Source organism: Anabrus simplex, chromosome 7 (assembly GCF_040414725.1).
Source record: "Anabrus simplex isolate iqAnaSimp1 chromosome 7, ASM4041472v1, whole genome shotgun sequence".
Classification (NCBI taxonomy): Eukaryota; Metazoa; Arthropoda; class Insecta; order Orthoptera; family Tettigoniidae; genus Anabrus; species Anabrus simplex.
This window is the reverse complement of record NC_090271.1, coordinates 139,010,226-139,037,711: the sequence shown is the minus strand read 5'-3', so window position 1 is coordinate 139,037,711 and position 27,486 is coordinate 139,010,226. Positions and strand designations below refer to the sequence as shown.

The 27,486-nt window shown below is 39.5% G+C and overlaps 1 protein-coding gene across 2 annotated transcripts in view; it reads left to right on the top strand.

The window, feature by feature from the left end:
• TfIIS (RNA polymerase II elongation factor) overlaps positions 1–27,486 on the top strand; it is a 228,798-nt gene that overhangs the window by 104,827 nt on the left and 96,485 nt on the right. For both annotated transcript variants that reach the window (XM_067151340.2, XM_067151341.2), the window contains 2 exons: positions 16,407–16,615; positions 17,335–17,481. In XM_067151340.2, coding sequence (XP_067007441.1) covers positions 16,407–16,615; positions 17,335–17,481 — 356 coding nt within the window. The remainder of the gene's footprint in view (positions 1–16,406; positions 16,616–17,334; positions 17,482–27,486) is intronic.

Sequence of the window (27,486 nt, the reverse complement as noted above, 5' to 3'; positions counted from 1 at the left end):
AATCATTGAGGTTTAGATTTTTGTTGTAGTATTGGTCCAAAAATATATAGATGGTTTCAAGTTCATTCATCAACTTTCCTTTGTCTACTTTTAATAATTGTGAGGTCTTGTTCTATCGTTGTGAATTGATGTCCTGTTTCTTTCATATGGGAGCTCATAGCTGAAAATTTATTGTGCTTAATGGCATTATAGTGTTCTAACTACCTAGTTTGAAAACTCTGGCCTGTTTGACCAATATAAGAGACGTTGCATTGCGTGCAGGCGAGCCTGTATATGCCTGAGCCTGAGTAAATGTTTTTGCTTGAATTGATTGTGTTGTGATTAAAAAATAAATTTTGGTTAGTGTTTGTTGTTCTAAAAGCTATTGGGGTCAGGACTTGGTAAAAGTTTGGATTGTTGTAGGTGAAGGTATGGAATTTGAATTTTTTGGGTTTGTTGTTGATTTGAATTTGACCTTATTTATTAAACGGTTAATATTTTCAGGTTTATATCCATTGATTTTTGCTAAATCCTTTATATAATTTTGTTCATTGTCAAGGTTCTCGGGTGTTAGAGGGATTTTTAAAGTTCTGTAAATTAAACTGTGAATAGTGGCCAATTTATGGGAGTTAGGATGTAAAGAAGTATTTTTGATTGTTAATGGGGTGTGAGTAGGTTTTCTGTAAATTTGAAAATCGAAGTTGCCATTAATATGAGTTACTGTGAGATCTAGGAAATTTAAGGATCCACTGACTTCATCTTCCTTGGTGAATTTAATATTGTGGTCTAGGTTGTTTAAATAATTTAAAATTTTGGTACTGTTATTGAGATCTTTATTGATAATTACAAATGTGTCATCTACATACCAAAGCCATAAGCTAAGGCCTTTTATTTTATTTATTTTATGATATTCTAAAGAATCCAAATAGATGTCAGCTAAGATGCCTGATAAGGGATCTCACATAGCTAGGCCATCTTGGTGGTAAATTTTACCATTAAAAGTGAAGTAGTTGTTTTTTAGCACAAAATTTAGGATGTTTATGAAGTCTTCTAATTCAGGTTTGCTGAGGTTGCTGTGTTTTGCGAGGTTGTCTTTGATAATTGTTCCGAGGTATTTGTGGAACAGCAGAGGTGAAAGAAGGTGCGGGCTGGAATAGGTCTCAACTACCAAAATAAAGTTAATTTAAAACTTTAACAAAGGTTATATTTTCTTTTCAAAATTAACAAATGACAAATAACAAAAGTGTAACAGGTACCAAGTAGCAAATCAACAAATTAAGAAATTATAGATTACAGTCGTTACAAGGTTTGGGGCTTCAAGCCCCGTTTTACATTCCTTGAGCCCTCAGCTCACAACCAAAGGGCAGCCCTTCATACCAAGGAGCAATTGCCCCTAATTAGAATGTCAAGCCTCCTAGAGGCACACAGAGATCAAATTTGGAAAGAGCAGTCCCGCTCTCAAGTTTACAAGCCTATCAAAGGCCACAACAAACTTCACTCCTAACTGCCTCCAAGGCACACATACAGTGAAACAGGGGTATCTTGTACCCAACCTACAGGGCCTTCACATGAAGAAAACAAAACTTTGGGTTAATGAAATGGCCCAAAAAACCAAATTGACTGGAGGTGTAGCTTGCACTCCTACATGAAACTTCTTAAAACCTAGGGGGCACTCGGCCAGTTATACAGGGGCTAATCCCATACTAGGGAGGTGACTCGTAGAAGAATAATTTATTACATTAAGAAAAGAAGAAAATCGGTTATGAAAACGCAGTCACCTCAAAACAACATGAGTGGGAGCTCGAGAGGGTTAAGCACTCTCTATCCCAAATTGCGGTTAATTTACATGAATATAGTAAGGTTTACATTGAAAAGGATTCGAACCTTCCCCCGGGGGTTAAAACTGCTGAGCTAGCAAGAAATAAAGTTCTTAAACGGCCATTACCATGTTGATGAACTGCTGCCCGAAGAAAGAGGCGCTTCCCGCCCCCTGCTACATAATCACACACTAAGCAAGTTGTCGATGGAGTGGCGACGAGCCATGAACCTCAGCAGTTTTATACGCTCGGGGAAAGTTGGAGACCTTTCGTGAATAAAACAGTCCCGCCCACTACCCTTTATTGGTCGGCTAAAGATTACATGTCAAAACTGAAGAAGAAATCTAGGATTGGTGGAAAATTAATTTAGAAAATTCAGGATTGGCTGAATTCAAAACTGGCGGAAACAGAGATCAATATTGCCAACCCAAAAAATGAAAGAAAGAAATTTAACAAAGAACAAACTTATGGATACAAAATTTCTTCAAAAACAGTTCGTTCACTTCGCACCAGGGTGCACAGTTATAGTTTTTTATGTAGTGACATCTAGAAGAGAATGTCCACACTTCTTGCTACAGAGCAAACAAACACACATCGAAATAGACACAGTTCAGAACATGTCAAAATTTACAGTAGTGACATCTTCCATGAAACCTTTGATTTAATACAGATTTTAAAGTTCAGAGTTTCTCCTGTAGGGGATACTTTTTAGGCGCACAATTTAAATTTGCGGGGTCGGGGTGTACCAACCGGTACAATAATATTTACAGTTTCCTTTGTTGGTACATTAGAATACATATTAGTAATGTCAAAAGAGCACATAATGTGGTTTGGTAGTAAGGTGAATGTTTTTTAAATTTCGCAGAAGTCTATTGAATTTTTTAAAGGGGATTTATTGTTAAACCTGTAATGCCTTTTCAGAAAATAGTGGATATATTTTGAGGTTTTATATGTTGGACTATTTCTACAGTTGATGATTGGGCGTATGGGTGTGTTTTTCTTATGTAATTTAGGCAATGCTCTGGCTGTGGGGATTTTAGGGTTCATAAGGATTAGTTTTTGTTGTTCTTCTTCATTGAGTAAACATATGGAATTCTTTAGTAGTGTTTTTAAATTTTGTTGGATTCTTATTGTGGGGTCTTTATTGACTATTGTGTAAGTCTCATTTGTGAAAAATTCTTCCGTTTTTTCAATATAATCTTTCTTATCTATTAGAACAGTAGTCCCTCCTTTATCAGCTTTAGTTACTATTATGTTATCTTTTATTTTGTTTTTTTACCTCTTTAATTAATTTTGAATGATTGAGAACAGCATTTGTATTTAAGCCTTCGATTAGTGTTGGAAGTTTCTTTTTTATGCCGTATCTAGTGTCATTTTGTAATTCCAGAAGGAGTTTTGAAATATTCATCTCGACTTCTGCTATGGTGGTGATAACATCGTTTTCTTTTTGTATAGTAGGCCAATTGTGTTTTAAACCTTTACCTAAAATTCCCATTTCTTTTTTCTGAGAAGCTTGTGTTCGTCAAATTAACTACGGCGGGAGAGTTGTTAAAAGAAGGAACCCTTTTCTTTAAGTGTATGGGTGCTTGTAGTTGATTTTCTTTTAAGTGAGCCAGTTTTTTTATGTAATGTGCACTGTTTCCTGCTTAGTATATCATTTAATTTATAATCAACCTGTAACTGAAATGAATTCCACTCTATAGGGTTCACATATTGCGACAGCGATAAGTGTAGTTTGTACACTTGTAAGTTTAAGAGTGACTTCTTCTTATAGAAAGATTTTATTTCGTCCTTCAGCCAGATTTCATTAGTTTTGTTTTGGGTTTTTAATAAGTTACGAGCTGATAAGTTTCTCCTTTGGACATGTCTCAAGAATCTTGGTACTAGTTTTAGTTTCAGACATTCTTTTAGGAAAGCTATGTCTTTACTTAAGCTGCTAATCTTAACCTTCAGGTTGAGATATTTGTTTAACATATATTAGGCCTGGTTGGCTTTTAGATTACACGTTATAATTCTCATGTTAGGTCCATATTGAAATGCACGTAAATACGAAGTATGTTACAAGTGGGGTTTTTTTTTTTTGATATCCACCCATTCAATACAAAGAGATCTTGTTTAAGAATTAAATATTACTATAAAATGTTAAGGGACATAATTCGCCCATGTTAAGGGCATCATCAGCCTCAAACTCAAACCTGTATGGTGAAAAATCAGGATCCTGATTGTTCTTACAAGTCGTAAATACAACTATAGACAGCTGAATACTTTTCCTTGCTCCTACAACTATGTAAAGAAGACTGTTATCTTTTCATGACACATTTGACTTTCACACCTTCAAGCCAGTTAAATAAGACTACAGACAACTGAACAGCTACTTAAAAAGGCTGTTGTCTTATCGTAACATATGAATTTAACATCTTTAACAGTCTGTCAGCTTTACTCTTTCTTATCCTCCAACAGGAGTTATCAAGGAAACACATTTCTATTTCATTATAAAGATTGAGCTGTTTATTGCTCTACCCTTAACAAGTTTTTGGGCACACTGACTCAACGCTCCGGAAAGTATAATCTTGTGAACTTGTGACATGCAGCTTGTTACTACTATTTTAACGAAGGACATTCTAATAATTTTTATGTTTAGACTAACACTTATATTGATATCCTCTTTTTACGACTTGTAAGAACAATCAGGATCCTGATTTTTCACCATACAGGTTTGAGTTTGAGGCTGATGATGCCCTTAATATAGGTGAAACATGTCCCTTAACATTTTATAATAATATTTAATTCTTAAAAAAGATAACTTTGTATTGAATAGGTGTATATTAAAAAAAAAAAAAAAAATAACACTTGTAACATACTTTTATCAGCAAAGCGTTCAATAGTATTGGACATAGTCACTTAAAGGCGACAATAGAGAACTCTATACTACCCAGATTCATTAAGAAGTTACTATTCAACCTTCTCACAGAAAACACAACACAAGTTCAAACTGCTCGTGGTCACACAGATAAGATAAACATCAAATGTGGAGTGATGCAAGGAGATCCCATTTCACCTTTCTTATTTAACTGAGGTATAAACCACATCCTTGTTGAACTCACAGACATCAAAATATCAGAAATGTATGGTTTTCAATTGAGTCCTAACACTGTATCTTTAACATCCCTATGATGCTTTGCTGATAATCTGGTAATCATTGCTAAAGACCAAGCAACAGCTTCAATCCTAGTCACTTCTCTTATAAATCTGCTTCAAGAAATAGGTTTGCATATAAATGCAGACAAATCAAATGCCATTATAAAAAATGGTAAACTTCATTCTGATGATATTGTGACAGTCTCTGGGAACATTAGAAGTATAAGTGATAGTGAAGAAATAAAATATTTAGGGGCTACTTTCAGACAGACTTTAGTCTTCAATGAAAATCAGGTACTTGAAAAATTGAAAGCGAACTTAGATCAGATTACCAGGACTTGCTTACTCCAACCGTATCAACAACTGACTGTAATAAATCAGTTTATTGGCCCTACACTGATAATACCCCTTCCAGACTGTTTCGGTTGAGAAAATTCCAAAATCAAGTCTGTTTAAAGCCGACAACATGATCAGAAGCGCACTTACAGAAATTCTACAACTTCCGAGTGACATGCCGACAAGTATGATCTATTACATGTAACCAATCTCATGATCTATTTGAGCCGCAAATATAAAGGGTTAACATTAATGCGTGCTACTTGGAAAGCGTACCTTCAACAGCTGAACATAAATCTTAAGCTAGAAGCTGTGAATGATTCGCACGTAAATGCTGTTCAAAATTTCACAGCAATAAAAACTCGCTGCCTATCTGAACTTCGACTCAATGAAGAGACATCATCGAAATATGTTAGACAACTGCGCGATATACCTAGAACACGCAAATTTGAAGCTTGGTGTGCACATCCACAGAAAGAAAGAGATGTTGAGTTATTTGCTCAAGTCCCTGCTGCTAATTCTTGGGTTACCAGAAGGGATGGTTTAACTTGTTCGGAATGGAGGGAGATGTTGAAGATGACCGCGATGGTGTCACCAGTACGTAATCTGCCGGGACGTTCTACCAGCACAGGCCACAGCAGACACTGCAGTGAGTATGAAACCTTACCATGTGTGCTGGGGAATTGCCCTCATGGAGAACTGCTTAGGATCAAACGCGATAACATCATCAAAACCTGATTGCTCATGCTCTTCGTCTCAAAGTCTTGATGAACGACTCCATGCCGCAATGGAATCACATAATCAAGATGATGCTGCGCTAGTCGAAGTTAGTCTTAATAGTCTAAAAAAAGAGGGTGGCCGGAGGGAAGAGGGACCCGTAGAGGACGGGTTAATGTCCATAATAGATGAGGTCACTGATTTTGATCAGGACTACATCGCCTCAATTACCCATGCGATTATTAACCAAGAATATCCTACAGACATAGCAGAATCGACAAATCTAATTTTCAAGTCTTACCCAGTGTGTTCGACATCAAACCATGAGAAATCCTTGATTTTGAATATCATTTAAATGTTATAAATCGTTTGCCATACAAACGCAAGGCTTACCCAATACCAGAAAGGTATTGTGAGGAAGAGAGGATGCTAATTCATCAGATGAAAGAAGATGGAACAATTAGCCTTGCATTACCCCATTCGTCAGCCCTTTAGCGATTGTAAGAAAAACCAACGGCAATTTGCGCCTTTGTCTAGATGTGCATGCACTGAATGACAGGTTGATTCTTGAACATGACCATCTTCCTTTATTATGAGACGTTATCAGGCGTTTCCATGGGAAAGGATATTTCACCTGTCTAGATATTACTTGGTTGCATTACCAAATTAGATTCGATAAGAAAAGCAGGTTGTACACTGGCTGCCTATTTGAGAATGTTACAAACGTCTTCATCCGCCTTCCATTTGGGATCAAGAACTCGGGAGTGGGGTTGATTAGGACTTGAGAAAATCAGCTGTCCGATGAGGTGAAAGCCACGACTGAGATCTATGTCGATGACATTTTAATCACGAGACATGGGAACAACACCAGGCAGGCGTTCGTAAAGCATTGCAGGAATTAATGGAGAAAAACTTCAAAATCAATGCCCAGAAGAGCCAGTTTTTTAAAACTGAAGTTTTTATTCTTGGTACATGTCATTACTGGTGAAGGTATTAAACCTAACCCTGCCAAAATTCGATGCATTTTAGACTTTCTTATCCCTAATCGAATCAAGCATGTTAGACAATTTTTGGGGCTTAGCCAGTTTTTTGCCCAGCATTGCACCAAGTACACGGAGACTGTATCTGCTCACCAATAACAGCTTAGGAAAAACAACAGATGGAAATTGGCCCAAGCATGCGAACAATCGGTCATTGCTACCAAGAACATGCTGAGATGTAACGTACAACTGGCTTATACTCATTATAGCTGGCCATTTTATATTGAATGTGATGGAAGCACCGTGGGAATAGGCGCAGCCCTATACAAAATTAATCCTGAAGAGCCATATAATAAATTATTCATTTCCTTCATGAGTTGGATGTTGAGGTCGCACAAGAAGTGTTACACAATCACAGAATTAGAAGCTCTTGCAATTGTGTATTCCCTCCAATACTGGAAAAAATTATATATGGCTACCACATTATGATATTCACAATCACAGAATTAGAAGCTCTTGCGATTGTGTATTCCCTCCAATACTGGAAAAAATTATATATGGCTATCACATTACGATATTCACGGGTCACAAGGCTTTAACATATTTTATGTCTTCAGATCTAACAAGCGAAAGGATAACTTGGTGGGCCTTATTTATCCAACAATTGTCCAGCTCCATGGCTAAATGGTTAGCATGCTGGCCTTTGGTTACAGCGGTCCTGGGTTCGATTCCCGGCAGGCTTGGGAATTTAAACCTTATTTGGTTAATTTTGCTGGCACGGGTGCTGGGTGTATGTGTTGTCTTCATCTTCATTTCATCCTCATCACGACGCACAGGTCGCTTACTGGCATCACATTAAGACCTGCATCTGGCGAGCTGAACTTGTCCTCGGACACTCCCGGCACTAAAAGCCGTACGCCGTTTCATTTTTTTCATCCAGCAATTTGAATTGATTGTTATCCATAGATCAGGACGCAAGAACTTGCTAGCAGATGCTCTCAGCAGGAGTCTCACCAAAACTATCGTGGCTAATCCCATCAAAATCCTCGGGGATGAGGAGTTCCTCCGGAAAATTCAATATCTGCCGCAGATGCAGAGGAGAGACGGCAAGAGCCAAGAATTAATTCGGTACGTCGAGGTTTCCATTCCGGCAGATAACGACCTTCCTTGTATCCAGCGAGTTGCCCAACTGTTATTGGCTTATTGTACAAGTGCATCGATTCTGCCAAATCTAAATGGCGAATCTATCCACCTCCCAGATTTAGATCAGATAGATACCCTTTGGCATGTCTGTTAGGTCATCAGCCCAGAGGCTGATTGGATCCTCAAATAGCACCACCAAAGGCTATGCAGTTATGGCATAACCATATTATTTCGGGGCATGCCCGGACAGATAAGGTGTTTAACTTAGTTGGAGAGAAGTTCACTTGGAAATATCTGAGGAGGGATGTGCGTGGAGTCATCAAGACCTGTGACTTATGCCAATGAACAAACTTAACAATTATTTGCTGAAAGAATTTCCCAGACCTTTGATACTGGAGAAGCCAAGGGAGATGATGGCTCTAGATCTAGATGGGCCCCTTCCAAACGCGACCCGAGGGAATAGGTACATTGTTGTGGTAATTGATGTATTCTCCAAATATACGATGCTTCTGCCCATCCAAAAAGCTAATGCTGGTAGTATTCTATGCAGAATTCGGAAGAACATCATCCTGGAAATGCGAAAACCGGAGTATATCATAACAGATCCAATACCCAGTTTACCTTGACGGAATTTCAGAATGCACATGAAGAACTAGATATTCGTTATATCATGAATTCTATCAGGCATCACGAAGCAAATCCTGCAGAAAGAGTTATGTGATAAATCGCAAAGTTCTGCAGAATCTACTGCAGTAATCAACATTGGAGATGGATCGAAGTATTGGCGATCATGCAGCAAATCGTGAATTCCACTACTCACGAATCGACTTGTGACATCCCATTACATTACATTACATCGGGGAGTGATTCCAAATTGACCATGGGATAGATTATTGCAAACACTGCCAGATGCGGATGTACGACAAGAAGTTAGAGAAACAAAAGCCCTCAATCGGCTTAGACATAAAGCTATACTCAGGGAGCGATGACAGAGAGGCAAGGAGTTCAGGCAACCACTACGTGAAAACAATCCTGTTCTGATCCGCAAACCTGCAGTATCTTATACCGAGCAAAGGATCTACGCCATGTTCTGCCCACTTTTTATTGGACCATTTCGCACTGCAGAAATCCTCTGGAATGGAACATATAGGATTGCTCGCTTGGACAACTCCGTCGAAGGCATATACAATGCTGCCAACTTAAAACTGTACTACAGGAAAGTGACATAAAGAAAATCCTCATTGAATTTTCTTTACCTCAATGGGGAGGGTCATGAAACCGGAACCGCCTGTGATCGAACTGGAGATTGCACGGTGTGTTTCATCAGTTTAAATTGTGCGCGTTATGGCCTGTGATGCAACGTTTGCTTGCTGCAGCTTGCTAAGGCATGACCATGACGTCACGGAACATGTGGACCACACGTCAGAAAGAATCATCTGGAAGCTTTTTATTTCTCTGCTTCCCGATGAGATATCAACAAAATGTGTCTCATTTACTGGTACAATACCCTACTCATGACAACCATTTATGGAAAGACGTATTCATTATTGCATGGTACTGTCGTGGTTGTTAGTATGATGTGTAGTTAAGTGTTTGTGAAAAAGGGAATGTTGCGACATACACGAACACGCCGCCTGAGAGTTGAACCATGCCTAGTGGCATGTTCATAAATGTGACGTTTTTCAAAAATGTAAATGGCTTCCTATGGCCTCAATTCGAATAACTTATGCATTTCTGATGAAGTACTAGAGAGGGCAGCACTGTCTGATATAAACATGGAAGATTGTTCCTTTTGCGAGACGAGGAGTATTATCTCTTTAAAGGGGATCTTTGCTTTATTTATGAGAGATTAATTAACATTGGAGCCCGCACAGAGCAGAGCTGCATTCCTATCTTATAAATGGATGTTTAATATATTAAAACCGAGCTCATGCTTACATGCATCTTAATACTTTGATTATTCATATTGGAGGTACATTAATTCTTGTTTCTTTGTAGTACTATTCACCCCATTGAATATAGCTGATTGATATGCGTCTTCTGCCCCATGCAGCACGAATGGGACGTGTGTCTGTTAGTGTGTTTGTGAGTATGCCATGTTAGTAACTGGGTCTCAAAATTTGGTTCTGTTTATCTGCACTGCTTCGTATGGTATTTCGCCATCATTTATGTGTATGCTCTCCGTGTCGACTGGAAGCTTCATTCTTGTCGTACAAGGCACGTGACATGATGGTTATGAGTACGGGATTCATCCGACCCCTTTGTATTGTTTGCGTCGTGCACACTGCTGTCTGGTGAATGCGAGACCTGTAGTTCGTGACCAGGTGAGTCACCCTTAATGAATTGGTGTTCTGCCTTATAAATTGGAGCTACCGATGTTATTGCCTGCCGTGCTGGCATGTGTGTGTGAACCTGGGTGCGCGTGTGTGAGTGAGGGGAGTGGAAAGACGATGTATCGGTCAGTTGTATTTTCGTTTGTGATTTTGTTTCTGTACCTTTTGTTTGTTCTTGGTACAGTATTGCTTATGCTGCCTTGATCTCTGTCTCGGGCGCTTGCTTGCCCATAAGGCAGCCATGATTGTTTACTTTTATTCAGTTGGGCTATGCGCTTGCCTGTGTTTTCTCCTTTTGATTTAATTCACTTCTTTGGTCCAGAGACGTTTCTCTGGCGTGTTATTATCTAACGTTTTGGTTTTACCTTTTTCCCCCTCCATTATGCATGGAGCTTTTTTATAATTTTTATGTGCATTGACTATTGTTGTTGTGTGGATAATGAGTGCAAAGAGGGATAGGCTGTGAATGAAGTAAATCTCGTAAAATCTCTGAACTTACCTGGCAGGAAAGATGGTTTCCAGTGCAAAAGACTTCATCTCAGGAGAAGAAAAGAAAGAAAAACCAAACTATAATAAAGCTGTTCTCATGATATAGGCTTTTTGGGCTTATGCCGTGTCAAGAAAATAAGGTAAAATTATTTACGTTTCGCAGAGAACTTTGCTATAAGTCTTCATTGTGAACAATCAAAATTTTCTTCTGAAGATGCGGAGCAAAATTCTTGGCAAAATGTAAGGAATTGCACCTTATTTTCTTGACACGGCATAAGCCCAAAAATCCTATATCATGTCTACAAATTACGGGTTGTATAAGCATCGGTGGTAACATGTAATAAAGTTATTACATTATAAGCTCTTCACTATCTAAAGAAACACACCATTATTATTAATATAATTTTGTGTGGCTATTTCTAGCCGAGTGCAGCCCTTGTAAGGCAGACCCTCCGATGAGGGTGGGCGGCATCTGCCGTGTGTAGGTAACTGCGTGGTATTGTGGTAGAGAATAGTATTGTGTGTGGTGTGTGAGTTGCAGGGATGTTGGGGACAGCACAAACACCCAGCCCCCGGGCCACTGGAATTAACCAATGAAGGTTAAAATCCCCAACCCGGCCGGGAATCGAATCCGGAACCCTCTGAACCGAAGGCCAGTACGCTGACCATTCAGCCAACAAGTCGGACACTATTATTATTTATTTACATTGACAATTCATTCTCACAACTTTGTCTTCTAGAAGGTAACCCTCTCTCTGGCACTAGGTAGCACCGACTTTGTTTCGGTGAGTTTTTTCTGATTGTAACAGATTGTTGAGTTGATATTAGCTGGAACATTACACTTTTGTCGATTGTTATTTCCCATCATTGCTGAAAGATGTAAGCCTCTATATTTCCTACAACCAGTGGTATTCAAACCCCCTGAAATCCAGTTGTTTTAACTTCATAACCTCCAAAGTACGAGTATACTGCGATAATACAGAAATAACAAATGATTGTTGCTGGATGCCATATAATATTCATCATCATCTTCTTCTTCTTCTTACGCAGCTTATTCTGCTTGCTCAGGGTCCCTGCATGCACTGAGGCATGAAAAAGTTGTGGCTGAGGATTTAAGATCGCTTGCCCTTCCTGACACCATGTGATTTTTAACTGAAAATCCCACCACAGCAACACCAGGAATCATACTACGGTCACTGGGATGACAGGCAAGCAGCTAAGTAACTTCATTTATATCGTGTCAGAAGCATACATAAGTTTAAAATTAAATACACTGACTGACAGAGCAAATGCAACACCAAGAAGGAGTAGTTCGAAAGGGATGAAAGTTGGGGAAAAAACAGAGACGGCACGGACGAATAATTGATGTTTATTTCAAACCGATATGCAGGTTACACAATGCGCACGGCATCGACTCAGTAGGATGTAGGACCACCGCGAGCGGCGATGCACGCAGAAACACGTCGAGGTACAGAGTCAATAAGAGTGCGGATGGTGTCCTGAGGGATGGTTCTCCATTCTCTGTCAACCATTTGCCACAGTTGGTCGTCCGTACGAGGCTGGGGCAGAGTTTGTAAACGGCGTCCAATGAGATCCCACACGTGTTCGATTGGTGAGAGATCCGGAGAGTACGCTGGCCACGGAAGCATCTGTACACCTTGTAGAGCCTGTTGGGAGATGCGAGCAGTGTGTGGGCGGGCATTATCCTGCTGAAACAGAGCGTTGGGCAGCCCCTGAAGGTACGGGAGTGCCACCAGCCGCAGCACATGCTGCACGTAGCGGTGGACATTTAACGTGCCTTGAATACGCACTAGAGGTGACGTGGAATCATACTCAATAGCGCCCCAAACCATGATGCCGCGTTGTCTAGCGGTAGGGCGCTGCACAGTTACTGCCGGATTTGACCTTTCTCCACGCCGACGCCACACTCGTCTGCGGTGACTATCACTGACAGAACAGAAGCGTGACTCAACGGAGAACACGACGTTCCGCCATTCCCTCATCCAAGTCGCTCTAGCCCGGCACCATGCCAGGCGTGCACGTCTATGCTGTGGAGTCAATGGTAGTCTTCTGAGCGGACGCCGGGAGTGCAGACCTCCTTCAACCAATCGACGGGAAATTGTTCTGGTCGATATTGAAACAGCCAGGGTGTCTTGCACATGCTGAAGAATGGCGGTTGACGTGGCGTGCTGGGCTGCCACCGCTTGGCGGCGGATGCGCCGATCCTCGCGTGCTGACGTCACTCGGGCTGCGCCTGGACCCCTCGCATGTGCCACATGTCCCTGCGCCAACCATCTTCGCCACAGGCGTTGCACCGTGGACACATCCCTATGGATATCGGCTGCGATTTGATGAAGCGACCAACCTGCCCTTCTCAGCCCGATAACCATACCCCTCGTAAAGTCGTCTGTCTGCTGGAAATGCCTCCGTTGACGGCGGCCTGGCATTCTTAGCTATACACATGTCCTGTGGCACACGACAACATGTTCTACAATGACTGTCGGCTGAGAAATCACTGTACGAAGTGGGCCATTCGCCAACGCCGTGTCCCATTTATCGTTCGCTACGTGCGCAGCACAGCGGCGCATTTCACATCATGAGCATACCTCAGTGACATCAGTCTACCCTGCAATTGGCATAAAGTTCTGACCACTCCTTCTTGGTGTTGCATTTGCTCTGTCAGTCAGTGTATAAGGAAAAAACATAAAACATAATATAAATACTTCAATGACGAAGAGCCACATTTAACTATGTGAGCCCAAAACCTTGCAACATTAAGTGCATTTCGCTTCGCTTTAACCAGGTCTTCTGTTGTGGAGCTGAATGGGCATGAACTACATTGCAGCAAGTGGGCTGTGGTCTGCTCTTCTCCACATACACACAAGGTGCTGTCCACTTCGAAACCCCATTTCTTCTGGCTTACCCTGCACCGCGTAACACCAGAGCGCAGTCTATTCAGTGCTCTCCAATTCACCCAATCTGTGACATGGCCAGGAGGGAGTTCCTCTTTTGGGGTCATCCATTGACTGTTCCTCGTATGTTGACTTCTGATGCGCCATTCTTGAATTCTTGCTTGCTGCGCTGTTCCTGCAAGTGTTTCGGTTATTCTCAAGAAGCTTTTCCTAGACTTAAGCCACTGGCGTGGTGGCTGATATCCAAATAAAGGGTGGGCTCCCGATGTCAACACCTTTCTCTTTTCTTTCTTGGCTACCACTTCACGACAGATATCGGGAGGTGCTATCCCTGCAAGGCAATACAATTTTACCAAAGGTGTAGGGCTCAAATATCCAGTAATAATGCAGCAGGTTTTGTTGCGTGCTACATCAACTGCTTTGGCATGGCAAGATTTGTACCACACCGGGCATGCATATTCAGCTGCAGAATAGCAGAGCGAAAGGGCAGATATCCTCACTGTGTCTGGTTGTGCTCCCCAAGATGTTCCATGTAGCTTCTGCACAATATTGTTTCTAGCAGCCACTTTCTGTTTGATGTTCAAACAATGTTTTCTGTAGTTTAAGGCACGATCCAGAGCAACTCCGAGGTACTTCGGGGTAGGATTGTGGTGTAATGCTATGCCTTGCCAAGTGACCTTCAGAGTTCAGGAAGCTTCTCAGTTGTTTAGATGAAAAACACAGGTTTGCGTCTTAGTTGGGTTTGGTGTTAGTTGATTCTTCTTGTAATAGCCAGCAAGAGTGTCTAGAGCTTTGGACAATGTTTGTTCAATCGCCTCGAAGTTATCCCCCTGAGAAGTGATGACACAATCATCAGCATAGATGAAACTATTCGTCCCGACAGGAAGAGGCTGATCATTTGTGTAAATATTGAAAAGCATTGGTGCCAACATGCTTCCCTGAGGTAGTCTGTTCTTCTGTATCCTCCACCTGCTTCTTTTTCCCTGGAACTCAACGAAGAAACTTGAAGTAGATTTCTAATGGCACAAGTCAGATGAAAGTCCTTTGTCATGCTGTATACCTTTCCTAGGAGAATTCGGTGATAACAGTGTCATATGATGCCAAGAGGTCTATAAATGCAGCTCCTGTGATTTTCCTGCTTTCAAAACCATCTTCTATGTGTTGACTTAATTTCAACACCTGCGATGTGCAGCTTTTCCCTCTCCTGAAACCAGCTTGCTGTGGAATCAGAAGTGGCTCGATTTTATCAGTCAACCTATTGAGGATTAGTCTCTCCAGAATCTTAAAAAGATGGCACAATAAGGAGATTGGTCTGTAGCTCCTAGGGTCATTTTTATCTTTGTCTGGTTTTAGAATGGCTATGACCCTTCCTCCATATTTTAGGTATCATGGAAGACTGAACGCAGTTGTTCATGAGTTCTACTAACCAGCACTTCGCAGTAGGACCAAAGTTCTTAATTTGTTCCATTCGAAGGTCATAGAGTCCTGCTGACTTCCCAATCTTACACTTACTGAGAGCTAATTCCAGTTCAGTTGATGTGAAATGCTTAGATAACTCATTGCTCTTGTCTGGTTGTCTGACTATTGGATACTTCTCTACTTTCATGGAAAGTTTTGGTTTTCCATTAAGCAAAAGTTGGTGTGCTATAAATAAAGCTAAGTCACTACACAACCTTGTTCCGCAATAATAACAATGATGTATTGTGTATATACGGTACCGTTGCTGGGCAAATGAAACTTCGTAACTCCTTCGGAGTGAAGTTTTCGGAAGAAGTCCAAAACCCTGGCATTCATTGCTTAACTGTCTTCTGTTCCCTTCTCAGGCAACGCGGCAAGCCTTCACAAGACAGATGGAGAATTGTGGTTTTTCTCATCAGTGGAATTACGAGTTTTTCATTGCATAGCAACAATATATATGAGTATAATTATTAATACAGCAATTACTATTATACACTGCTGCTGAAAAAAATTGAAGTGAATGAGTGGATTTCAAAATTTAAAAGTGCAATGTAGCATACGTAAGCTTTTTTACATACCTAGTCAGTGGGAGGTACAAACTGACACATATTTTAGAATGAATAGTTCGGAAGGGACTCTGTGTAGTGATAGTCAAAAAGACTAAATAAATAAAAAAATTATTGAAAATCAGCAGGCTCAATTCTTTTCTGAACTGCTCAATGAAAACGGTAAGAAGCTGCAATAAATATGCATACCCCTTGAGACAGCCCCGTATACCCCTTGTGGTACACATACCACACTTTGAGTACCACTGTTCTACGACTGCTGGTTTCCTGAGAAACCACCTAACTTTCTATTAATTTTAATTTTGTGATACTTTCTTCAATCTGGGAGTGAAGTTAAAATAAACAGGCAAGCAGTGTTGGCTGGTAACTTTAGCATCACTGCTGCTTGTCGCCAGTCGTTCACATGCTGAACGAAACGAGTATAGAGTATTGGTGCTGTGCAATATTTGGTTATAGTGCAATTTGCTCCTTTGTTCAACATTTGTTAATGTTGGCATGTTTTAGTTTCTTGTTCTTATGAATAGTTTTCCATTTACAGATTATCCAGATGGCTGTGCAACTCCTGAGGAGCTTGGAGAAGAACTAGAAGAAGCCATATATCTCGAGTTCCGCAACACAGACATGCGATATAAGAATAGAGTGCGTAGTCGTGTGGCAAATTTAAAAGATCCCAAAAATCCTGGATTGAGGATGAATTTCCTTGTTGGAGTTATATCTGCCACTCGATTGGCTGTTATGTCTGCTGAGGTAATAGTAATAATCTTGGCATAAGTTGTTACTGTGGAGAGTGTTTTTGTTGAATCATCTGATAGTTACATATTTAATTATATCAGGGTTCCCATGTGATTGAAAGATGCTACTTGCAGTTTGTAATTGTCACTTAAGGGTAAAGGCCAAATTTTTGCTTAGTACAGGTTCAGTGATCAACTTTGCTTTTACATAAGAACTAATGTAACTTATTGAGGACTTCCCTTTTTCTCTATTGTGCCGGGCTGAGTGGCTCAGACGGTTGAGACGCTGGCCTTCTGACCCGAACTTGGTAGGTTTGATCCTGGCTGAGTACGGTGGTGTTTGGAGGTGCTCAAATACATCAGTCTCGTGTCAGTAGGTTTACTGGCACGTAAAAGAACTCCTGCAGGACTAAATTCCGCCACCTATGCGTCTCCGAAAACTGTAAAAGTAGTTAGTGGGACGTAAAGCAAAATAACATTATTATTATTATTATTATTATTATTATTATTATTATTATTATTATTATTATTATTATTATTATTATTATTCTGTTGTATGTCATGCCTGTAGAAAAAGCTTAGTCTATGATTGCATCCAAGACCTGAGACTTGCTGTGATCTTGTCCTATTTGATCAAACTAATAATGGCATTTCTGTGATCAAACATGAGATATTTGTAGGATTGAGGTCAAGAAGTACTTTCACAGTTTTAATACTTTCCCCCCCCCCTTTCAGGAAATGGCTAGTGATGAAATGAAATCACTCCGAAACAAGTTCCTAAAAGAGGCTATCGATGATGCTCAACTGGCAACAGTACAAGGAACACAAACAGATTTGCTGAAATGTGGCAAGTGCAAAAAGAGGAACTGTACATACAACCAGGTAAGTTTGGAAATTTGTATACTCATAATGAATTAAGCCTCTGTTATTAGAAATACTTCTCAAATGTTGTTTGTCATCTACTGAAATACAGCCAAATAATTTGTGTAAGGTAATTAAATTAATGCATCAACTTGAAACTGTGCAACATTAATATTTATAGTAAAGCTGTTATATATCTTTGTTTTGAACTAGTTGCAAATGAAAAGAAATATTATAACTGTACAGCAGGATTACAGACTTCATTCAGAATTCATTATAATTATCATTAATTGACCTGATTCATTAGATTTTATATTCTGATTTTCATCATTTAGATTGTTGTACTAACTAGGTATCGCGCATCTAATTTCATCTAATCGTTTGATAAGAGAATTCTGTTTGTAATCATTATGAATGTAAATAAGTGAGATTTGTTGATTTGAAAACAGTCATATTTAAAGGGGGGATATACCCCAAAAAGCATGAATATATTAAAATTATTCCCTTGATCTAAGTTTTAATCATGACCCTTTCAAATTTTATGTGCATAACAAATATATACTACATTTAAAAATAAATGTTAAATCAAAATATTGCATAGGTTTATCAAAATTTTTGACAATTTTTAATTTTGTAATTTGAAAAAAAACATGTTCCTTTTTGTCTGTAACCCAGGGAGCAATTCCTTTGATTTTCATGTTGTTAACTTATGTCGCCTTTGATGTAAGATGTATATTTTTTAAATTATTAATTTCCTCAATTTTGGACTGTTTTTTCACTGTATTTTATAGTGGGTTATGAACCATATATCAGCTGGTAAGATTCTTTTTAAATCGATTTTAGAGGACATTCAAGGGGCCTGCGTTATAACGAAGCCCTGAAAATTTCATGCATTTGCATTGGGTAGTTTCTGAGAAAAAGGAACATAAAAGCTTGAAAATATAAATTATGGAAAAAAGCATTTGAAGTTGTCTCTTACTTCTAAAACGCAATAATCTTTCTACAGATGGTAGACAGCCTCAGTGTCCACCATATGCATATTCCTCGTCGTCTTCCTGGCTCTTCCTTTTAGATCTTCTGTCCTGTCTTGCTTTCTGTTGCAGTTTCTGTATGTTTGACTCTGTTTTCGCTATCCGCCTTTGATCAATGTCGTGCAAGATTTTTATTGTGTGTACTCCGGGCTCTAGTCCAGCCTTCTCCAACACCTGAATCCTACCGTGATTCCCTTCATTATACCAGAGTACGGCATCATACACAGCAATGTGGTTTTAGGACGTCTGATCCATACTAAATTATTGAAACTTTCATTAGTATTTTGCGTTTTGCCATATTTTGTGATACTAGAGCCATCTGGGTATAAGAAAGTGTACTTCACAACATAGAGAATGAAAGTTTGGAGTAAGATAGAACATGGAAATGGCTCAATAAGTGATAGGATTTTATGTATAGATTACATGAAGCGTTGAATCTTGTTTGACATAAAAGTGGAAGTACCTACGCACTGATACATTATTTATTTTCATTGGCTTCCAGTTCCTATATCATATTCAAATGTTCACACATTGAAGAAAACATAACAAGCGACATAAAACAAAAAACAAAACAAAAAACTTTTTAAAAATTTTGACCTCAACCGGCTACATCCCCCCTTAACTTAAAACTGAAGATAGAAGAAATGGCATAACACTGTGCAACCGAGGCTATGTTTAACCGATGTTGCCTTAGGGAAGAAAGTTTCTGTTGATACGGACAGTTTGTAACCGTTCATACGCGTGGGGAAGCTAGTAAGCCACATGACAAATTTTGTATCATGCGTGGCCATGTGGCTTCGAGCTTGCTTCTCTGTTCGCTAGCTACCGTGTATCTGTACAGAAGGGATGGCGATGTAGAAGGGAGATGCATGGACACGACGAGTTTATTTTATTACAAACCATTATTCTTGAGAATAAATTGACAACATTGTTTACTATGGACATCCACGTCCACAGGAGGCATTTTCTGGTTGCACGAAATTGTCGTCCAGCCTACCTTCTTTTATTTGATATTTTAGCAGCGTTTTACGGCATATTCTTCGATGTTTTTTAGCACTTCACGACATACCACGATTTTTATCCAACTTTCCAAGACGTCTCTTAAACTATACCGCCTTCAATTCTACTACATATTTCCATCCTTATTTTAAATATTGGCCTCAAACATGAGCATATACTATATCTTTTAACCGTCTTGTTCTTATCCTGTTGACGCCTTTTTTTTTTTTTTTTTTTTTTTTTTTTTTTTTTCTTTCATAATGTAATATATATTGTTCAAGCTTTTCATCAAAAATATCAATTTCAGTGTCAGACATGGATTGCTTTTTAAAAACAATGTGTGACAATTACTTTTAGACGAACATTTCTATTTTTCAAAGTGATTTTAGTACAAGTTCTATTTTATTCAATATTTTTGTACTGTAAACATTTTGCATCCACAGTATTAACACTTGTAAATATTCATCAATACGTTTTACGTAAGTTATTATGACTCCTTAGACCATGTGTGTTTTAAGATTGATTGAAGCTGATGATGCCCAATAAATAGTGGGCGAAACATGTACCCTTCAAATTTCTGGTAATTTCCATGTGTATTTAACCACACTATAGTGGAGTAAATTGTATTGAATAGGTGGTATTAAAATTACTCCTTGTATAAACTTTGTGATGAGTTTATTCTAGTCGATGTAAGGATGGTAGAGTCGTCTAATATGAGTGGTAATTTGTACTGATCTGGTGGAGAAGCAGCAGCATCTAATTGCGAGGTAGAACATCTGAATGCAAGTTTATTTCAGTATATTCACCAAAGGCTTGGTGCCGTATTCTGTAGATTCCCTTTTTCCCCCCACTTTTACAGTCAAAAAATGCAAAAGGGGTCCAATATGCGATAACGTCAAATTTTGTGCAGTGTGAACACATGACTGCTAGGCTATAAATTGTATATGTAAACATTCTGCACTATTCTTTAACAAACTTATGAATGTATTCTGAGTTTTACTGGCTATTTTCGTTCGAAAATTTATAAATTTAAGAAGACAATTAATGGTGAACATGACTTTTAGGCCTACATATATTTTAAATATAATCAATCACTTTTATTTACTGTATGAAGCAATGTTAGAACTTAATGGCCAGTCATTTGTCACCGTCAGTTGTATTTGATAGTTCGGGACACACGCGAGCATCGCCGCACCTACGCTACCAACGCTCAGCTGATGCAATACGACCACGGCGCCCAGCTCTCATAAAATGTAATACTGTACTTCAAAAACATAATTATTCATGAGGGAAAATAAATTTATACACTTACTAACAACATCCGGCACTAAAATGAGAATACAAAAATAAAAGAGAGTGAGGAAATAACAAATTACGGTACTTACAGTTAAGGGATGGCACAGGAGGTTATGGTGTACAAAGGAAACACTCCACTGATCTGAGACAAGTCACTTTCTTCCCACGTGTATTTCCCGGAATAAACGAGACATGGTACACACAGAAGAACTAGATACACTAACCAACACACAAATATCAATAAAACTACAGCTACAATAAACTATTAAACGCATAAAAAACTACACGTTATTGCACTAACTTATGTTCTGAACTACACTATCCTAGAGAGATGAAGACTAGAAGTAATATAACAATATAAAAAACACAAATTACTGATGAAAATGTTCAAGATCACAAACCGTATCGGTAGGCAAAAAGTCTATTTACAAGCTATAATGTTCAGGTTATAGCAATCCTAACCACTGCTTTCATCTGAACCATCATCTGTGTCATCATCTTCCCTGCTGCCGGCGTTACCATCCCACGTTACGTCTTCACTCCCATCGAGAGCATTTGAGATCCCGTTTTTTTTTTGTTGAAACTTTTCACAATAGTTTCGTTCTTGATAAGAGTCCACGCAGTGAGAACCCTTTCACATATGGTTTCTAGAGATGGTCTCTGTATTCTCCCAGTTGGTGTGAATGTATGTGTAGCAGAAGCCATCCATTCCGAATAAAGCCTTTTCATGTGACCCTTAAATGGCTTGTTAGTGGACACATCTAGAGGCTGGAGTATTGATGTTAGTCCTCCAGGGATGATTGCGAGATCCGTCTTTAGGGATTTCAGTTCATCCTTAATGGCATCTAACAAATGGCCCCTAAAGCTACCTAACACAATTAAGGCTTTCTGCTGCAGTAGTGCTCCAGAACGACGACTCCACACGATTTTCAGCCAGTCTTGAACCAGGTCTGCTGTCATCCAATCTTTCTCATGTACTCGAACATGAATACCGCTTGAAAATTTTCCCTTTGGTAGAGTCTTCCGTTTAAATGTTACGTATGGAGGAAGCTTCCTACCATCAGCAGTTACGCAAAGCATGACTGTGCATCTCATTTTCTCAGCACCACTTGTACGCATTACGACACTAGAAGCACCTTTTTCATGAATAGTAGTGTTTCGGGGCATGTCGAAATAGATCGGAGTTTGATCTGCGTTGCCAATCTGAGAAAGTAAGTAGTTGTTTAATTTCCTTTGCTGAATGATGTAACGATGAAAAGCGATGACTTTATCCATATAATCGTGAGGTAGTCCCTAGCAAATAGTTGTTCGTCTTCTCAAACTCAGACCATTTCTCCTCATGAAACGTGTAGCCCAACCCCTGCTGGCTTTGAACTGTTGCCGACTGAGATTCAATGTTCTTGCCACTTCCAGTGCTTTAAGCTGTAACATATCATGAGTTACAGCAAAACCATCATTTCTCAACGCTGTTATATATTCTAGCACTTTGGTATCGATCTTGGGATATTTAATACCAATATAAATGGTCCGTTATTGGACATTATAAATTTTCCAGCTAACTCATTCTTGGTTGCCAGAGTTTCGCCCTCGTGTGCTAGGGTGGGCTGATCAGTTGGTACCTAGCACACCTACCAATACGCTGGCTAGTGCATACCGTGGAGGCCACTGCGTAGGCTAACTGGAGCCACCGGCAGTGCCAATGCACTGAGAGACTTTGTCTCATTACCAAAAATTGATGCCTGCTTGGCCATCAGATGATATAGATGTTGATTCCCATAGGGAATCTGAAATATTTGTCCTGAATGAGTAAATTTATAATACCAATATAAATAGTCCGTTATTGGACATTATAAATTTTCTAGCTAACTCATTCTTGGTGCGTAGGCTAACTGGTGGCAACCAAGAATGAGTTAGCTGGAAAATTTATAATGTCCAATAACGGACCATTTATATTGGTATTATAAATTTACTCATTCAGGCTGATGGCCAAGCAGGCATCAATTTTTGGTAATGAGACAAAGTCTCTCAGTGCATTAGCACTGCCGGTGGCTCCAGTTAGCCTACGCAGTGGCTCCACGGTATGCACTAGCCAGCGTATTGGTAGGTGTGCTAGGTACCAACTGATGAGTCCACCCTAGCACACGAGGGCGAAACGCTGGCAACCAAGAATGAGTTAGCTGGAAAATTTATAATGTCCAATAACGGACCATTTATATTGGTATTATAAATTTACTCATTCAGGACAAATATTTCAGATTCCCTATGGGAATCAACATCTATATCAACTTGGGATATTTGCCCGTTTTGGTCCCACGAAACTTTTATTTGCTGCTTCCAGTTTCTCTTTTTGGTTGCACCAATATCTGATCATGTTTGGTTGCACATTAAATGTCCTGGCCGCTGACTTCACCCCTTGTTTTTCCACTAAATTAACAGCGTTTAATTTGAAAGCTGCGGTGAAATTACATTTCTTATGTTTCGTACTATTTACCTCCATAATTTGAAGCAAAACTCACTTAACAACAGGCAACTGAACTTGACACAGGTCACTATCAAAAGAAAGTTGTTAATAGTACGATTTCACACCGTTATTGTACAGATAGCACTACCTTCGTGATGTAAGCAAGCTGTACTGTTACTGTAGGCATCCGTACGTGCACACTTGTCTAGGCAATGAGGTGCAGCCATAATCGGCTGTACTCGGAACTGCTCGGGTAATCTCGGCATTTAGCCCGTCCCACCAAGCATTTCCGCGAGGTGCAGCCACCAGCACTCACAATGGCCAGTAGCATGATTACGAACAGCTGTTACTTTTTAGAATTAGGTACCCGTAATCAGTTTAATAGCCACCAAATCTCTTATGATAGTGTAATTCATATATTTCAGCTATTCCTATGTTGGTCTCGTTATTCTCTGGACACGAGTGAGAGAGTACATTCTATTTCACTTGATAGTTTACCTCGTGAGTCACTTGGAAATTTGAAATGCGCTGTTGTTATTAACTTAAATAAGAAATCGAACTCGGGGCCCCGAGGACGGCAGCTAATAGTGCTAAAGCTATGGAGACAGACATCTCTTAACTATAAGACAGACGTATCACACGACTTTGGTGTGGACTTGAATCGGGTGGGTTGGACGAACGAACCTTGAGCTCTCTCAGTGTAGAAAGCTGTGGTGAGTGGAGAGTTGCACTTCCGCCTCTCTTCCTGCACAGAGGCCAACCAGCCGACAATGGAACCAACAGTAACAAAGTTCGTCATATTGACATATACAAGGTTAAGAATTCAAAGCATATTTTCATAAATCCCTATTTGCGTCATAAGTACTGATTATATCAGCTTTTACAGGACATTTTAAGTCGCAATTCATTCACTGATGGACGATTGAGAGTCTACAGAGGAATACTCGCCACCGTATTTTCTGACATGTTGGCAATTTTCCAAGACACAGACACACGTACCGTGATAGTCTGTAGTTGGAAAGTCGAGAATAAAAAAAGTAGTAGGCCTATTTCTCCGTTTACGGTAATCCACCTACGAACTCGGACACAATATTCTGTGATGCTTGTACCGTACTGCTGTCGCAGATAAAGTTGTCAGCTCCGATTGTGCCGATCTGGCACAAGGCAGCTGAGGGCTCAAGAAAATGTGCGCAAACTTGTACACATATTTGTACGACGTCATCAGAGCTGCAGTATGGCTTGTAGTACGCGCTACGAAGTGGAATCGTTGTTGTTGGTCTCAGCCGAATTTCATTACGGGGTCTAATATGCGAGATTTTTTTTTTTTTCCATTCTCTTGGTCTAATAAGCGAGGGGGTCTAATACACAAGTAAATACGGTAACAGTTAACATTGCAAGTGATAAAAATCATTGTTATCCGTATTGAAGATACTGAATGTAGGATGCTAAAGGGCTTATTGTGTCACCTATTCAATACATATAAAATTTAAACATTTATGAATTTATTATTAATTCCATTTGAGATATGTTTCGCCCTTCATTGAGGGCATCATCAGTCAAAATACCTCCTCAAGGCAAAAATCAGGTACCTGATTAGTGATTAAATTATAAACATTAAGATACATTACAATGGGAAAATTAAGTAACCAAGAAAAACTTGTTCACAGGTGATACAGTTAAACAATATAAGTTTATAGACATAGTAGTCGCCACCAATGCGTAAAATCGCTGGGTATTTTGGCAGAGTCCAGCAGTGGTGTTCCGAAGAATAATTGACGCACTCATTGAAAATCGTAGGAAATTATAAAGTTTATACAAATATTTACATTAAAACAGTCAGGGGAGAAAGGGTATAGAGTATCTGGCGTCAATGTTCGTATCCCACTTGCCTTCTATAGCCAACCCCCACAGAGCAAATATCCCCTACTTGTGTTACTACTACTCTTGTGTACTCAGTTCTCACAAAATCATGCCACTGTTGGACCAGTTATGGAAATGTGGCATACTGTTAATTGTTGAAAAAGCGTTTTTACAAAATTTCAAGGAGTAAGTAGTGTACTTTACAAATGTAATATTACGAGGAGCAAGTATAACAATGAGTATGTGTTTTGAATGTCACTAGGATGTGTCCTGGTATAACGTCACTCAATCTAAAAGTTCAGTGTAGTGTCTGTAAAAGCTGTTGTCATAGTTCTTGTGTAAATGTAAAGGAGAGCGATAGAAAATCCAGCAATATGCGTTTCAAACAATGGGTTGGTTGCAAGTGTGACAGACGGAAAACCATTTGTTGGAAAATGGAGATAAACTATCTGTCAGCCTACCATATGAAGACATCATCTAGATGCTGACGAATTTAAGTAATGAAATTTCTGAACTGAGAATATGGTAAGCAAAGGGAAATTAACCTGGGGAAGTATCTGGATCTTGTTCATGAAAAACTAGACAAAAATGTGGAAACATTACACAAGCAAGCAGAAACTATTGCCCAACATAAATATGTACTTGAAGAGATGAAGGATGAAAACTAAAGACTGAAGAATGCAAATTCTGAACTGAAGGAGAGAATCACTGATATGGAACAGTGCTCCCAAATGAACATGGTAGAAATCTACGGAATACCATCCAAACCTGCTGAAGATGCAAGTCAAGTAGCTCAAAAAGTTGCTTGAACACTTACAGTTGAAAGAAGAAGATATCAAAGTTTGCCATAGACTTCCAACCCACGGTAACTCTGAAATTGCACCAATTGTAAAATTCATGAAACGCTGTTTTAAGGAGGAGGTGCTTAAACTACGAGGAGTTCAATGAAATCTCGGTATTATAGACTGAGTTTGCACATACAGCAACCCAGTGTGCATAAACAAGAGTCACACAGAGCATTGAACGATAAAGAGCAACCAACTGCCATCAAGTAGTAACGACTAAATACATTTACCTTCTCACACTGGTCATCGATCGAGAGGGATTGACTGCACGGAAACAGCTGATACTCCCGCCCAGTACAGTACAGTCTACAGACGTATCATAGTCACGAGTGGAAAAGAATGTGTTGTGAAAGCGATAATTTGGGTGAAGATATTATTCTAATGTATGAATATATTGGGAGAAAGGAAAGAACCAGACGATTGCAATGGACAAGGCAAATTTTCCTTAAATTTGAGAGTCTTGGAGAATTCCGCCACCGCGTGTGTCTTCCTTGTGGAATGAGAGAGAAAAATTCAGGAACTAGTCCCGCATGTCCATCAATACTTACGGAATTAGTGGGAAAAATGAAGTCGCTAATAGACATCAGGCAAACAAATTATGGGAAAAGTATAAGTTTTGAGAAAAGGCTGACAGTATCGTTCAATTCATTATTCACAATGATTTTTAAGTTGATGTTCACCTCTGAAACAACTATGTCCATGGCAAAATATATTGAATAAAAGATTAGTGGCAGGTATATTTCTTTGCATTCTACAGGTTGCTAATAAAGTATTGATAAAAAAAGGACTGAAAACAATGGATGCATTTATGTACATCAATTTGAATTCATAATTTGAAGGTACTACAATTATTAACAGTGGAAATATATTTATTTAGGCCTACAGGTTTCTGCATATTGGTGACTCATACATGTCTGCATCTTACAGATTTAGGATTGCTCACAATACAATTAGTGGATTTTCCTGCTTCGTGGCTAAATGGTTAGCATGCTGGTCTTTGGTCACAGGGGTCCCGGGTTCGATTCCCAGCAGGGTCGGGAATTTTAACCATCCTTGGTTAATTTCCCTAGCACGGGGGCTGGGTGTATGTCTTCTCTTTATCATTTCATCCTCATCACGACCCGCAGGCCGCTTACCGGCATCAAATCAAAAGACCTGCACCTGGCAAGTCAAACCCGTCCTGGGATCTCCCAGCAATATAAGCCATATGCCATTTCATTTCATCAGTGGATTTGTTCCTATTAATGTGATACCATTCTTAGAGCATTACAGCCAGAATTTTTGACTGCATCCGGGAGATAGTGGGTTCGAATCCCACTGTCGGCAGCCCTGAAGATGTTTTTCCGTGGTTTCCCATTTTCACACCAGGCAAATGCTGGGGCTGTACCTTAATTAAGGCCACACCCACGTCCTTCCAACTCCTAGGCCTTTCCTATCTCATCATCGCCATAAGACCTATCTGTGCCTTAAAGAAAATTGTAAAAAAAAATTAAATAAAAAACTGAAGAAATTGCTTAAAGCATATAAATATACA